Genomic DNA, 17,538 nt, shown 5'->3' with positions numbered 1-17,538 from the left:
TATTTCCTGGGCTTCAACACAGCCAGTTGTAGCTCGGAAGTGCCGTCCACACGGAAAGAGACACTTGCTCCCGTGTCTCAGTGGGGTTCAGTAATGTCAGCTGATCCCCTGCTGTGTGGATGGCAGTCTCTCCTGCTGTCTCCACATTCCAAATACAGTAGGCCTCTGCCTACACCCTCCTATTTCCTGGGCTTCAACACAGCCAGTTGTAGCTCGGAAGTGCCGTCCACACGGAAAGAGACACTTGCTCCCGTGTCTCAGTGGGGTTCAGTAACGTCAGCTGATCCCCTGCTGTGTGGATGGCAGTCTCTCCTGCTGTCACCACATTCCAAATACAGTAGGCCTCTGCCTACACCCTCCTATTTCCTGGGCTTCAACACAGCCAGTTGTAGCTCGGAAGTGCCGTCCACACGGAAAGAGACACTTGCTCCCGTGTCTCAGTGGGGTTCAGTAACGTCAGCTGATCCCCTGCTGTGTGGATGGCAAAGTCTCCTGCTGCCTACACAGTCGTACTACTACTGATTTTTAACCATGCTCCAATTAGGCCTGTGGCTCCACTGTCTCTCGTATTTCCCCTGTCCTCCAACCCTGCAACACAAATCAGGGGATTAACTGACCGGACTGAACACCTGTAACACAGGAACAAGTGTGGATTGTGCAGACGCCACTTCGGAGCTGTAACTGGCGGGGTTGGAGGACAGGGGAAATACGAATATCAGTGAAGCCACAGGCCTAAGTGGAGCTTGGTTAAAATTAGTAGAAGTCTACAACCGATCTTAAAATTTCTTCAATGCAGCCTCAGCCTGCTCCGTGCTTGTCCCTGGGCTTCAACACAGCCAGTTGTTGCTCGGAAGTGCCGTCTTCACAGAGTAAAACACTAGCTCCTGTGTTTGTGGGGTTCAGTAACGTCAGCTGTTCCCCTGCTGTTTTGATGGCAATCTGTCCTGCTGCCTCCCAATTGACAGCACATCAGGCCTCAGCCTGCTGAGTGCTTGTCCCTGGGCTCCAACATCGCCAGTTGCTGCTCATAACTGACTTTGGCACGGGTACTCCCTCCTGCCCAGCTTGGTTCCAGCCCTGCCTGCTGTTTCCGGGAAGTGTCAATGTCAGTTTGCCACCCCAAGTTGCCATGTCGTGTTGCGGTTGGGTTAGCCGAGGCTAGGGTGCCAGCAGTTTAGGTGCTTCCTATGTGGACTGCGGGTTCTGGTAAGAAAGGCTTGTTCCGTAGTGCCAGTAGGACAAGCACCCCCTGTAGGACTGTGTGATTCGGTAACTGCGGCCAGCTTGCGGCATGCCAACTTTGCTTTTCAGGGGTAACTTCAGCTGCCCCTCCGGGTTCCAGCACCGTCAGCTGGTTCTCGTCAGAGCCTTTGGCCTAGGTGCCTCCATCTCGGTATCTGAGTTCCGGCAACGTCTGCTGGTCCTTGGTAGTGCTTTGTAGCACAGGTACCTCCTGCTTAGTAACCGGGTTCCAGCACCATCAGCTGGTCCTCGGTTGTGCCATTGGCTCTTATTCCTTCTGCTGCCCCTCCAGGTGCCAGCACTGTCAGCTGGTCCTCGCTATTTCCATTTGCTCTTGCAGCTTATGCTACCCCTCCGGGTTCCAGCACCGTCAGCTGGTTCTCGTCAGAGCCTTTGGCCTAGGTGCCTCCATCTCGGTATCCGAGTTCCGGCAACGTCTGCTGGTCCTTGGTAGTGCTTTGTAGCACAGGTACCTCCTGCTTAGTAACCGGGTTCCAGCACCATCAGCTGGTCCTCGGTTGTGCCATTGGCTCTTATTCCTTCTGCTGCCCCTCCGGGTGCCAGCACTGTCAGCTGGTCCTCGCTATTTCAATTTGCTCTTGCAGCTTATGCTACCCCTCCGGGTTCCAGCACCGTCAGCTGGTTCTCGTCAGAGCCTTTGGCCTAGGTGCCTCCATCTCGGTATCCGAGTTCCGGCAACGTCTGCTGGTCCTTGGTAGTGCTTTGTAGCACAGGTACCTCCTGCTTAGTAACCGGGTTCCAGCACCGTCAGCTGGTCCTTGGTAGTGCCATTGGCTCTTGTTCCTTCTGCTGCTCCTACGGGTGCCAGTACCGTCAGCTGGTTCAAGAGGACAAAGAACAGGAAGACAACCACCAAGATGCAGAACAACAAGAGAGAGAAGACAAAGAAGCATAAAAAAACAAAGCAGAAGAACATTAAGCATAAGACTAATACTCTGAGCAAATGATATTATCTTATTTATAAGCAGAAGAAGACTAAGCAGTGTATGGGGGTGAGTCCGGTCCTCCTCGTGGTGCCCCTGGAAAAGGCCTGCTGCTGCAGGCCAAACTGAACGCGGACAAATCCTGTTGTAAAACTTTTGTGACAGGCAGAACGGAAGGTGTAAACTTCTAACTTTTCTAGATAACAACTACAGGAATGCCTGACACAAACAAGAATATGATGAAGAAGAATAGGAAGAAGATGAAGAAGTTGAATATGTAGAATAATAATTGTTGAATAAGAAGAATATGAAGAATGTAAGAAAAGGAAGAAGAAGAAGAATGTAAAAAAAGGAAGTAGAAGAATTTAAAAAAAGGAAGAAGAAGAATGTAAAAAAAGGAATAAGAAGAAGAATGTAAAAAAAGGAAGTAGAAGAATGTAAAAAAAGGAAGAAGAAGAAGAATGTAAAAAAAGGAATAAGAAGAAGAAGAAGAAGGTAAAAAAAGGAAGAAGAATAAGAAAGAAGAAGAAAGAAGAAAGAAGAAGAAGACATACATGTCTGGCAAAATATAAATGAGGCTAACATAGTCAATATCTTTGTAACTCCTAACGTCTTTAAAAAAAAAGTTTAATTCCTGCTATTCCATTTGATTGGGCTAAACCTCTATGGCTTTAATGTCTCCTCCACCTCCCACAATACATTCTACATTATTCTTAGTTGTTTTTCTTCATGTAGAATTAACCTACAAGGAAAGAAAGGGTTTTTTTTAATTCCGATATTTTGGCCCCATTGACTTGCATTGGTTCCCGGTATCGGAATCGGCGATACCGATACTTTTTTTTAAGATCGGCCGATCCATTCCGATCCGATATTTTCAAGTATCGGCTGGTATCGCTCAACTCTAATGATCACTTAACATTGAGCAGAATTAAGTAGGTCAACATCTCCCTACATACTAAAAAAATACGGAGAAAAAATGAGTTTACCATATACAATGAAAAATAAGTATTTATTAATACAAAAGTTCATCAATTACATAAATAGTAAAATGTACAATAAAATATATCATATCAATTAGTATGTATACACATGATCCACAAGACTGATGGCCACAGACTATGAGCAGAACATAATAGCCGGACAGAGCAAAAAATAACCACGCCCCCTGAGGAAGCGACGAAATATCAAGCGAAAGGTGCGTTTGGGAACGTGGTCACAGCACGGGCAGTCACTATGGGTAATTAACCTCTTTAGTCTTTACTTAGTCATGTAGCGGTCTTTGCATATATATATACATACTGTATATATTCATTGTTGATACCATGGTGATGTTTATGATTTAGGGGCACTTGTTCATCATACCATTGCACTGCATGGTTGGCTATAAGATCCACCTGATACTGAGTGAATCAGCTGCCTGATGTGTACATTAACGCTTTCTATCACCATTGGTTTGACATAGGTTATTTTTTGCTCTGTCCGGCTATTATGTTCTGCTCATAGTCTGTGGCCATCAGTCTTGCGGATCATGTGTATACATACTAATTGATATGATATATTTTATTGTACATATTACTATTTATGTAATTGATGAACTTTTGTATTAATAAATGCTTATTTTTCATTGTATATGGTTAACTCATTTTTTCTCCGTATTTTTTTTATATGTATCACTGAGTTTATATACATGAAATTTTCTTGACTTTGTGCTGGTACTTTTTATGTTCTATATATCTCCCTACATACTGCATGACCATGCACACAGGCCACCTAAACACAATATGCGCCCACACACAGTCCCCCTATATACCATATGAGTCCACACATAGCCTGTCTTTATACAATATGGGACCTCATCTACCTCCTATATAAAGTATGATTCTCCACATAGCCTCTTATATACAGTATAAGTCCCCAGGTAGCTCCCAAAAAACAGTGTGAGCCCCCACATAGCCTCTTATATACAGTATAAGTCCCCAGGTAGCTCCCAAAAAACAGTGTGATCCCCCACATAGCCTCTTATCTACTATATAATTGTCTAATTCTGTCTGTCTGTCTATATGTCTGTCTGTCTGTCTATGTCTGTCTGTCTATATGTCTGTCTGTCTATATGTCTGTCTGTCTAAATGTCTGTCTGTCTAAATGTCTGTCTGTCTGTAATGGAAATCCCACCTCGCTGATTGGTCGCGGCAGTTAGGCAGCGACCAATCAGCGACAGTTGCTTAGTCGTCGTGGCAACACGGCCGCATTGCTTATTGTACAGGCACATTACAGCCGTTAAAGGCATCACTGCTGCGTTGCTCATTACACAGGCACAGTCCTGTACATATTCTGGAGTACAATACATTAGGTAATTAGGTAACAGTAGAACAGTGACTGCAGCTCTGGGTGTAACTTGCGTACAATACATTAAGTGACAGCAGAAAAGTGAATGCAGCTCTGGGTGTAACTGGAGTACAATACATTAGGTAAGATCTAAACAGTAATTGCAGCTCTGGCTGTAACAGGAGTATAATACATTAGGTAAGAGTAGAACAGTGACTGCAGATCTGGGTGTAACTGGACTACAATACATTAGGTAAAAGTAGAACAGTGACTGCAGCTCTGGGAGTAACTGGAGTGCAATGCATTAGATAACAGCAGAACAGTGACTGCAGATCTGGGTGTAACTGGAATACACTACATTAGGTAACAGCAGAACAGTGACTGCAGCTCTGGGTGTAACTGGAGTACACTACATTAGGTAACAGCAGAACAGTGACTGCAGATCTGGGTGTAACTGGAGTACACTACATTAGATAACAGCAGAACAGTGACTGCAGATCTGGGTGTAACTGGAGTACACTACATTAGGTAACAGCAGAACAGTGACTGCAGCTCTGGGTGTAACAGGAGTACATTAGGTAAAAGCAGAACAGTGACTGCAGCTCTGGGATTAACTGGAGTACAATACATTAGATAACAGCAGATCAGTGACTGCAGCTCTGGGTGTAACTTAAGTACAATACATTTGGTAAGATCTGAACATTGACTGCAGCTCTGGCTGTAACAGGAGTATAATACATTAGGTAAGAGCAGAACGGTGACTGCAGCTCTTGGTGTAACTGGACTACAATACATTAGGTAACAGCAGAACAATGACTGCAGCACTGGGATTAACTGGAGTACAATATATTAGATAACAGCAGAACAGTGACAGTAGCTTTGGGTGTAACTGGAGTACAATATATTAGGTAACAGCAGAACAGTGACTGCAGCTCTGGCAGTAACTGGAGTACAATACATTAGGTAACAGCAGAACAGTGACAGCAGCTCCGGGTGTAACAGGAGTATAATACACTAGATGGCGGCCCAATTCTATCGCATCGAGTATTCTAGATTCTCTGTTAAAATAAAAAATAGTTACAGTATATACTCACCTTCTGACGACCCCCGGACTCTGTCCCTCCTCTCACCACGCTCCTGGCATCTTCCCGTCCCAGTAATGCTTAGCGAGAAGGGCCGGAGATGACGTCACTCTCGCGAGAGTGCGACGTCATCAGCGGTGTTTCGCGCTAAGCATTACTGGGACCGGAAGATGCCAGGAGCATGGTGAGGGGAGAGAAAGAGTACAGGGGCCGTCGGGAGGGGAGTATATCACTATTTTTTATTTTAACAGAGACTCTAGAATACCCGATGCGATAGAATCGGGCCACCATCTAGTATACAGCGACTAGCTCCCAATAAACAGTGTGAGTCCCCACATAGCCTCTTATATACAGTATAATTCCCCAGGTAGCTCCCAATAAACAGTGTGAGCCCCCACATAGCCTCTTATATACATTATAAGTCCCCAGGTAGCTCCCAGTAAACAGTGAGTCCCCACATAGCCTCCTATATACAGTATAAGTCCCCAGGTAGCTCCCAATAAACAGTGTGAGCCCCCACATAACCTCTTATATACAGCATAAGTCTCCAGGTAGCTCCCAATAAACAGTGTGAGCCCCCACATAACATCTTATATACATAACCTCACATAACCTCTTATATACAGTATAAGTCCCCAGGTAGCGCCCAGAGGAACTTCAAGCTGTTGGGGGGTAAGAACAATGCCACTAGTGTTTGTATACACATCTGTATGGGCATTTGAGGAAAGTGAGCTATGCCTTTTAAAAACAATACTCCGTCCATCTCCCATAATTCATCCGACATTTTACCTTGAGGTGACATTCACCATCCTTGGAGAAGGTATCCTTTTAGGTAATCCTTCAACTGTTGCTACTTGTGTAGCGTTGCTCTTTATACACGCGTACCTAGTGCAAGCTTCAACCTAAAGGGATATAAATAACAGGCTTGTTGGCGCACAAATAAAGGCAATGTCGCCATTTATTAAAATGTACTAATTATGGCCGTCTGTTAGGGTCTGACTGTTTATTCAATGAACTGGTGAGGCTGTAAGCTTATAGGAAAACATAAAATGAAAAATGTAAATATACATTAAATAAAATTTAAAAATATATTAAGTAACTATAAATATAATAAATATAATTACATATAGAAAATATATATAACTATAAAACAAACATTGCTTTTTTTGTCATTTTAGGTCCTATTTTGTGACATTTTTGGTCTATATTTTTTTTAAATTACAAAATATTCTCTAGTTTGTGGCATTTTTCTAGCCTTTTTCCCATAAAGCTTCTTAAAAGAACATAAAAGGAAAGTAAAACACTTGTAGAAATTTTTTTTGCAAGTGCAGTCCTCCCTTTCCCCCCAAAAAAAGGACAAAAAAAATCTAAAATATTTGTGAAGGAGAATAGGCACCATGAGGTGTAAGACCCAGGAGCCTTGCTCTGATCTCACTGGAGCGTCAGTACAAATTGCTTGATCACAGCAGAAATATGTGTGATTACTGACACACTCAGTAATAAGGGGAGCAGATAGAAGGGTTTGTAAAGTGAAACAGCTAAACTCAGCTGCACTTTCCAATCATGCAGGAGGTTACCAGGAGATCAGAGTTGAAGCCGGTGTTCTAACGACAGTCATGAGGGCCTTCAATAAGCTTCCGGCTGCAATGGAAATCCATTGGCACCATGCAATCATGGTGCATGGGGGGCAATGACTGTCAGCACTAATAGCCTTAAAAATGATAGTGTTATGCTTGCCATAGGCATTTAAAAGGCTAAACTATGGGGATTAGAGTAAGCTGTGATCTCATAAGTTACTGTCGGATGCCAGCAATGTAACACAGCCAGCACTGTATAGCGTAGGCTCAACTCCTGCACCTACTTTATACAATACGTGTACATGTAATAATAATGATGATAAAAAATAATAATTGCACTTATATAGCACCAACATATTCCGCAGCGCTTTACAATTAAGCGGTGACATATAAATACATTAAATCCAATACAAGGTAAGACAGTTGAACAGTAACTTTAGGACTGGTGGCCCTGCTCACCCGCTTATAATCTACAAGGAAATAGTGGGACACAATAGGTGAAAAGTGCCTGTTATTTCAGATTCAGCCATTGTAATAAATAGGGGTTTTCATCAGCAAGTGTGTTTAAGCATAGTTCTCAAGTGCAGTTATAGTGCACATGGAGGGTGTGGAGACGGATGAATAGAAGGGAGCAGATTATGAATAATGTTTAGAAGGAGGAAACAGGGAAGAATTCGACTAGTAAGTTGAGATGATATGATTGTTTAACCGGAGGTATTTTCGTTTTTGCGTTTTCATTTTTTGCTCACCTTCTTCCCAGAGCCATAACTTTTTTTTACATTTTTCCGTAAATATGGCCATGTGAGGGCTTGTTTTTTGCAGGACAAGTTGTACTTTTGAACAACACCATTGATTTTAACATATCATGTACCGGAAAGCAAGAAAAAAAAATTCCAACTGCAGTGAAATTGCAAAAAAAGAGCAATTCCACACTTGTTTTTTTTTTTACCATGTTCACTAAATGCTACAACTGACTTGCCATTATGACTCTCAGGGTCATTACGAGTTCATAGACATCAAATATGTCTAGGTTCTTTTTTAAATCCAAACTTTAATTAAAAAAAAAAAAAACAGTGCCATTTTCCGAGACCTGTAGCATCTCCATTTTTCGTGATTTGGGGCTCAATGGGGACTTATTTTTTGCTTGCTGAGCTTATGTTTTTAGATACAATCTTTTGTTCGCCCGTTATTGCATTTTATTGCAATGTAGTGTCGAACAAAAAATTTTTTTTTTCTCGTTACGCCGTTTACCGTCATTACCGGCGATACCAAATATGTGTATGTTTGATTTCTTTTTTCATTGTCTTATTTTGAATGGGGTGAAAGGGGGGTGATTTGAACTTTTATACTGCTGGGGAGTCATGGTTGAACCCTCCAAGGTAATTTCAATGTCAGGTACAGTTAGGTTAGTAGAGGGAGGAAACACAAGGAGTTCAGAATTGGAGTGATTCAGTTTCAGATGCAGGGAGGACATGATGTTAGAGACAGAAGACAACAATCCCTTGTATTTTGTCTTAGGATGGGGGTGATGTCAGGGGAAGAAGTGTATAGTTGGGTGCCGTCAGCATAGAGATGATACTGGAACCCAAATCTACTGGTTGTTTGTCCAATAGGGGCAGAATATAGAGAGAAGAGGAGAGGACCTAGGACTGAGCACTGAGGAATCCCGATAGTAAGACGAGGGGACCTAGGACTGAGCCCTGAGGAACCCCGATAGTAAGAGGAGGAGGCCTGGGACTGAACCCTGAAGAACCCCGATAGTAAGAGGAGAGGGCCTGGGACTAAGCCCTGAGGAACCCCGAGAGTAAGAGGATGGGACCCTGGCCTGAGCCCTGAGGAACCCCAATAGTAAGAGGAGGGGACCTGGGACTGAGCCCTGAGGAACCCTGATAGTAAGAGGAGGGGACCAGGGTCTGAACCCTGAGGAACCCCAATAGTAAGAGGAGAGGACCTAGGACTGAGCCCTGAGGAACCCCGATAGTAAGAGGAGGAGGCCTGGGACTGAACCCTGAGGAACCCCGATAGTAAGAGGAGGGGACCTGGGACTGAGCCCTGAGGAACCCCGATAGTAAGAGGAGGGGGCCTGGGACTGAACCCTGAGGAACCCCAATAGTAAGAGGAGGGGACCTGGGACTGAGCCCTGAGGAACCCTGATAGTAAGAGGAGGGGACCAGGGTCTGAACGGTGAGGAACCCCAATAGTAAGAGGAGGGGACCTGGGACTGAGCCCTGAGGAACCCCGATAGTAAGAGGAGGGGGCCTGGGACTGAACCCTGAGGAACCCCGATAGTTAGCGGATGAGGAGAGGAATAAGAGCCGGCAAAAGATGCAGTGAAGGAGCGGTGTAGGGCTAAAATCTGCATAAAGGAGAACCTGTAACAAACCTTTTAAGTTGCGCCCGTATTAACACATTCTCCTTTCAGTTTCTCTATTGCTCAACACAGAAGACGTCAATGACAATCTCAGCTCTGCTACATTTATTTCCTGAACCCCAGCGTATGGGTAGGGTCGTTCGCCCCTGTGACTCACCTGTATACTGTACACTGTATACGGAGCCAGGTCTCCCACTATATAGACATCGGGCGTCCCGCTTTCCATCCTGTAGCCCTTATTATCCACGTAGATGGAATATTCTGTGACAACGCCGTTTGGACGTGCAGGGGGCGACCAGATGACACGTACAGCTGTACTGTTGATTACCACAACCTCTGGAGGGAGAAGACCCTCAGGCTCTGGAATTAATGGAAGAAGCTGAGTACACTCCAGCTGTCTGTGGAGAAGACCTTGTATCTAACCAAATGCAGATTATCAAAAAATGGATAACCGGTCGGCCTGCCGTCCTATGACTATGCGCATTGCTTTCTCAATCCACTTATTATAGCCACATGACTATAATAACGCGCCATAATATCATCACCGATGTGTGACCGATGGAACACTCTCTATTAAAACCAGATTAACTATCAATTGTAGTATTGAGCATCCCAATCACAGTGAGGCAGCGCGGAAAGCCCTTATATCCGCGTCAGGCTGGATGACCTAAGGAGCATTAAGTGCGGCCCCCCGTAAATGACTTCCAGCCACAGCACGGCATTATCGTTAGGGAAATGATCTAAAGTGTTGATAATCACACAGTAGTTAATATCGCCATCTCATTTAAAAATTACATTCCCAGCACAGGGGTGGCCGAGATAAACAGGTCAAGTGTTATTTTTCTATCATGTTAGTTGGATATATGCTGTACAGATATTCTATAAATGAGATAGAAAAGATGGCGGTGACCTCTGATATCACGGAGGGAATGAAAATCCTCACTGATAGAGCTTTTCTAATGACCTGGAACGTTTGGTGGGAGGCGAGGAAATTATTACACTTTTTACAATGAGTTTTTATACAGTCAGAAGATTAGGCAGAAACTTTTACATATAATCAGAGAAACTAAGCTGAGCATTTTCTGTCTACATATCCATCCATCCATGTATACAGGACCTGCGTCACCACCCAACGCACCTGGGCAAGTGTCAGGGCCCTGGAGTGGAAGGAAGGTATTTTTCTTTTTAATCAGTGAGTAAACAGTGTCCATATTACTACATGGATGACCATAGGCTGAGCATTATACTACATGGATGACTATGGGCTGTGCATTATACTACATTGATGACTATGGGCTGTGCATTATACTACATTGATGATTATGGGCTGTGCATTATACTACATTGATGACTATGGGCTGTGCATTATACTACATGGATGACTATGGGCAGTGCATTATACTACATGGATGACTATGGGCTGTGCATTATACTACATTGATGACTATGGGCTGTGCATTATACTACATTGATGACTATGGGCTGTGCATTATACTACATTGATGACTATGGGCTGTGCATTATACTACATGGATGACTATAGGCTGTGCATTATACTACATTGTTGACTATGGGCTGTGCATTATACTACATTGATGACTGTGGGCAGTGCATTATACTACATTGATGACTATGGGCTGTGCATTATACTACATGGATGACTATGGACAGTGCATTATACTACATTGATGACTATGGGCTGTGCATTATACTACATGGATGACTATAGGCTGTGCATTACACTACATGTATGACTATAGGCTGTGCATTATACTACATTGTTGACTATGGGCTGTGCATTATACTACATTGATGACTATGGGCTGTGCATTATACTACATGGATGACTATAGGCTGTGCATTATACTACATTGTTGACTATGGACTGTGCATTATACTACATTGATGACTATGGGCTGTGCATTATACTACATGGATGACTATAGGCTGTGCATTATACTACATTGATGACTATGGGCTGTGCATTATACTACATTGATGACTATGGGCTATGCATTATACTACATGGATGACTATAGGCTGTGCGTTATACTACATTGATGACTATGGGCTGTGCATTATACTACATTGATGACTATGGGCTATGCATTATACTACATGGATGACTATGGACTGTGCATTATACTACATTGTTGACTATGGACTGTGCATTATACTACATTGATGACTATGGGCTGTGCATTATACTACATGGATGACTATAGGCTGTGCATTATACTACATTGATGACTATGGACTGTGCATTATACTACATTGATGACTATGGGCTATGCATTATACTACATGGATGACTATAGGCTGTGCATTATACTACATTGATGACTATGGGCTGTGCATTATACTACATGGATGACTATGGGCTGTGTATTATACTACATTGATGACTATGGGCTGTGCATTAAACTTCATTGATGACTATGGGCTATGCATTATGCTAAATTGATGACTATGGGCTGTGCATTATACTACATTGATAACTATGGGCTGTGCATTATACTACTACATGGATGACTATCGGCTGTGCATTATACTACATGGATGACTATGGGCTGTGCATTATACTACATTGATTACTATGGGCTATGCATTATGCTACATTGATGACTATGGGCTGTGCATTATACTACATTGATGACTATGGGCTGTGCATTATACTACATTGATGACTATGGGCTGTGCATTATACTACATTGATGACTATGGGGTGTGCATTATGGTACATGGATGACTATAGGCTGTGCATTATACTACTACATGGATGACTATCGGCTGTGCATTATACCACATGGATGACTATGGGCTGTGCATTATGCTACATTGATTACAATGGGCTATGCATTATGCTACATTGATGACTATGGGCTGTGCATTATACTACATTGATAACTATGGGCTATGCATTATACTACATTGATGACTATGGGCTGTGCATTATACTACATTGATGACTATGGGCTGTGCATTATGGTACATGGATGACTATGGGCTGTGCATTATACTACATTGATGTCTATGAGCTGTGCATTATACTACATTGATGATTATGGGCCGTGCATTATACTACATTGATGACTAGGGGCTTTGCATTTTACTACATTGATGACTATGCGATGTGCATTATACTACAGTGATGATTATGGGCTGTGCATTATACTACATGGATGACTATGGGCTGTGCATTATACTACATTGATGACTATGGGATATGCATTATACTACATTGATGACTATGGGCTGTGCATTATACTACATTGATGACTATGGGCTATGCATTATACTACATGGATGACTATGGACTGTGCATTATACTACATTGTTGACTATGGACTGTGCATTATACTACATTGATGACTATGGGCTGTGCATTATACTACATGGATGACTATAGGCTGTGCATTATACTACATTGATGACTATGGACTGTGCATTATACTACATTGATGACTATGGGCTATGCATTATACTACATGGATGACTATAGGCTGTGCATTATACTACATTGATGACTATGGGCTGTGCATTATACTACATGGATGACTATGGGCTGTGTATTATACTACATTGATGACTATGGGCTGTGCATTAAACTTCATTGATGACTATGGGCTATGCATTATGCTAAATTGATGACTATGGGCTGTGCATTATACTACATTGATAACTATGGGCTGTGCATTATACTACTACATGGATGACTATCGGCTGTGCATTATACTACATGGATGACTATGGGCTGTGCATTATACTACATTGATTACTATGGGCTATGCATTATGCTACATTGATGACTATGGGCTGTGCATTATACTACATTGATGACTATGGGCTGTGCATTATACTACATTGATGACTGTGGGCAGTGCATTATACTACATTGATGACTATGGGCTGTGCATTATACTACATGGATGACTATGGACAGTGCATTATACTACATTGATGACTATGGGCTGTGCATTATACTACATGGATGACTATGGGCAGTGCATTATACTACATGGATGACTATGGGCTGTGCATTATACTACATTGATGACTATGGGCTATGCATTATGCTACATTGATGACTATGGGCTGTGCATTATACTACATTGATGACTGTGGGCAGTGCATTATACTACATTGATGACTATGGGCTGTGCATTATACTACATTGATGATTATGGGCTGTGCATTATACTACATTGATGACTATGGGCTGTGCATTATACTACATGGATGACTATGGGCAGTGCATTATACTACATGGATGACTATGGGCTGTGCATTATACTACATTGATGACTATGGGCTGTGCATTATACTACATTGATGACTATGGGCTGTGCATTATACTACATTGATGACTATGAGCTGTGCATTATACTACATTGATGACTATGGGCTGTGCATTATACTACATGGATGACTATAGGCTGTGCATTATACTACATTGTTGACTATGGGCTGTGCATTATACTACATTGATGACTGTGGGCAGTGCATTATACTACATTGATGACTATGGGCTGTGCATTATACTACATGGATGACTATGGACAGTGCATTATACTACATTGATGACTATGGGCTGTGCATTATACTACATGGATGACTATAGGCTGTGCATTACACTACATGGATGACTATAGGCTGTGCATTATACTACATTGTTGACTATGGGCTGTGCATTAAACTACATTGATGACTATGGGCTGTGCATTATACTACATGGATGACTATAGGCTGTGCATTATACTGCATGGATGACTATAGGCTGTGCATTATACTACATTGTTGACTATGGACTGTGCATTATACTACATTGATGACTATGGGCTGTGCATTATACTACATGGATGACTATAGGCTGTGCATTATACTACATTGATGACTATGGGCTGTGCATTATACTACATTGATGACTATGGGCTATGCATTATACTACATGGATGACTATAGGCTGTGCGTTATACTACATTGATGACTATGGGCTGTGCATTATACTACATTGATGACTATGGGCTATGCATTATACTACATGGATGACTATGGACTGTGCATTATACTACATTGTTGACTATGGACTGTGCATTATACTACATTGATGACTATGGGCTGTGCATTATACTACATGGATGACTATATGCTGTGCATTATACTACATTGATGACTATGGACTGTGCATTATACTACATTGATGACTATGGGCTATGCATTATACTACATGGATGACTATAGGCTGTGCATTATACTACATTGATGACTATGGGCTGTGCATTATACTACATGGATGACTATGGGCTGTGTATTATACTACATTGATGACTATGGGCTGTGCATTAAACTTCATTGATGACTATGGGCTATGCATTATGCTAAATTGATGACTATGGGCTGTGCATTATACTACATTGATAACTATGGGCTGTGCATTATACTACTACATGGATGACTATCGGCTGTGCATTATACTACATGGATGACTATGGGCTGTGCATTATACTACATTGATTACTATGGGCTATGCATTATGCTACATTGATGACTATGGGCTGTGCATTATACTACATTGATGACTATGGGCTGTGCATTATACTACATTGATGACTATGGGCTGTGCATTATACTACATTGATGACTATGGGCTGTGCATTATGGTACATGGATGACTATGGGCTGTGCATTATACTACATTGATGTCTATGAGCTGTGCATTATACTACATTGATGATTATGGGCCGTGCATTATACTACATTGATGACTAGGGGCTTTGCATTTTACTACATTGATGACTATGCGATGTGCATTATACTACAGTGATGATTATGGGCTGTGCATTATACTACATGGATGACTATGGGCTGTGCATTATACTACATTGATGACTATGGGATATGCATTATACTACATTGATGACTATGGGCTGTGCATTATACTACATTGATGACTATGGGCTATGCATTATACTACATGGATGACTATAGGCTGTGCGTTATACTACATTGATGACTATGGGCTGTGCATTATACTACATTGATGACTATGGGCTATGCATTATACTACATGGACGACTATGGACTGTGCATTATACTACATTGTTGACTATGGACTGTGCATTATACTACATTGATGACTATGGGCTGTGCATTATACTACATGGATGACTATAGGCTGTGCATTATACTACATTGATGACTATGGACTGTGCATTATACTACATTGATGACTATGGGCTATGCATTATACTACATGGATGACTATAGGCTGTGCATTATACTACATTGATGACTATGGGCTGTGCATTATACTACATGGATGACTATGGGCTGTGTATTATACTACATTGATGACTATGGGCTGTGCATTAAACTTCATTGATGACTATGGGCTATGCATTATGCTAAATTGATGACTATGGGCTGTGCATTATACTACATTGATAACTATGGGCTGTGCATTATACTACTACATGGATGACTATCGGCTGTGCATTATACTACATGGATGACTATGGGCTGTGCATTATACTACATTGATTACTATGGGCTATGCATTATGCTACATTGATGACTATGGGCTGTGCATTATACTACATTGATGACTATGGGCTGTGCATTATACTACATTGATGACTATGGGCTGTGCATTATGGTACATGGATGACTATAGGCTGTGCATTATACTACTACATGGATGACTATCGGCTGTGCATTATACTACATGGATGACTATGGGCTGTGCATTATGCTACATTGATTACTATGGGCTATGCATTATGCTACATTGATGACTATGGGCTGTGCATTATACTACATTGATAACTATGGGCTGTGCATTATACTACATTGATGACTATGGGCTGTGCATTATACTACATTGATGACTATGGGCTGTGCATTATGGTACATGGATGACTATGGGCTGTGCATTATACTACATTGATGTCTATGAGCTGTGCATTATACTACATTGATGATTATGGGCCGTGCATTATACTACATTGATGACTAGGGGCTTTGCATTTTACTACATTGATGACTATGCGATGTGCATTATACTACAGTGATGATTATGGGCTGTGCATTATACTACATGGATGACTATGGGCTGTGCATTATACTACATTGATGACTATGGGATATGCATTATACTACATTGATGACTATGGGCTGTGCATTATACCACATTGATTACTATGGGCTGTGCATTTTTCTATATTGATGACTATGGGCTGTGCATTTTACTATATTGATGACTATGGGCTCTGCATTTTATTACACTGATGACTATGGGCTGTGCATCATGCTACATTCATGACTATGGGCTGTGCATTATACTACATTGATGACTATGGGCTGTGCATTATACTACTTTGATGACTATGCGATGTGCATTATACTACAGTGATGATTATGGGCTGTGCATTATACTACATGGATGACTATGGGCTGTGCATTATACTACATTGATGACTATGGGATATGCATTATACTACATTGATGACTATGGGCTGTGCATTATACCACATTGATAACTATGGGCTGTGCATTTTACTATATTGATGACTATGGGCTGTGCATTTTACTATATTGATGACTATGGGCTCTGCATTTTATTACACTGATGACTATGGGCTGTGCATCATGCTACATTCATGACTATGGGCTGTGCATTATACTACATTGATGACTATGGGCTGTGCATTATACTACATGGATGACTATGGGTTATGCATTATACTATATGGATGACTATGGGCAGTGCATTACACTACATGGATGACTATGGGCTGTTCACTATATATGCAGATGCATTATACTATATAAAGGACTAAGGGGTATACATTACATTATATGAAGGACTTTGGGCTGTGCATTATACTACATGGATGACTGTGGGCAGTGCATTATACTACCTGGATTACTATGGGCTATGCATTATACTACATGGATGACTATAGGCTGTGCATTATACTACATTGATGACTATGGGC

General features: G+C 41.9%; 1 protein-coding gene across 1 annotated transcript in view; it reads right to left on the bottom strand.

The window, feature by feature from the left end:
- USH2A (usherin) overlaps positions 1 to 17,538 on the bottom strand; it is a 994,545-nt gene that overhangs the window by 264,824 nt on the left and 712,183 nt on the right. Inside the window, exons 45-46 of the mRNA XM_073553328.1 lie at positions 9,699 to 9,901; positions 6,383 to 6,495 (exon numbers count right to left, since the gene is read on the bottom strand). Coding sequence (XP_073409429.1) covers positions 6,383 to 6,495; positions 9,699 to 9,901 — 316 coding nt within the window. The remainder of the gene's footprint in view (positions 1 to 6,382; positions 6,496 to 9,698; positions 9,902 to 17,538) is intronic.

Source organism: Dendrobates tinctorius, unplaced genomic scaffold, assembly GCF_039654945.1.
Source record: "Dendrobates tinctorius isolate UK_male_01 unplaced genomic scaffold, ASM3965494v1 ptg000201l, whole genome shotgun sequence".
In the NCBI taxonomy this organism is placed as follows: domain Eukaryota; kingdom Metazoa; phylum Chordata; class Amphibia; order Anura; family Dendrobatidae; genus Dendrobates; species Dendrobates tinctorius.
This window is presented reverse-complemented; position numbering and strand designations above follow the sequence as displayed.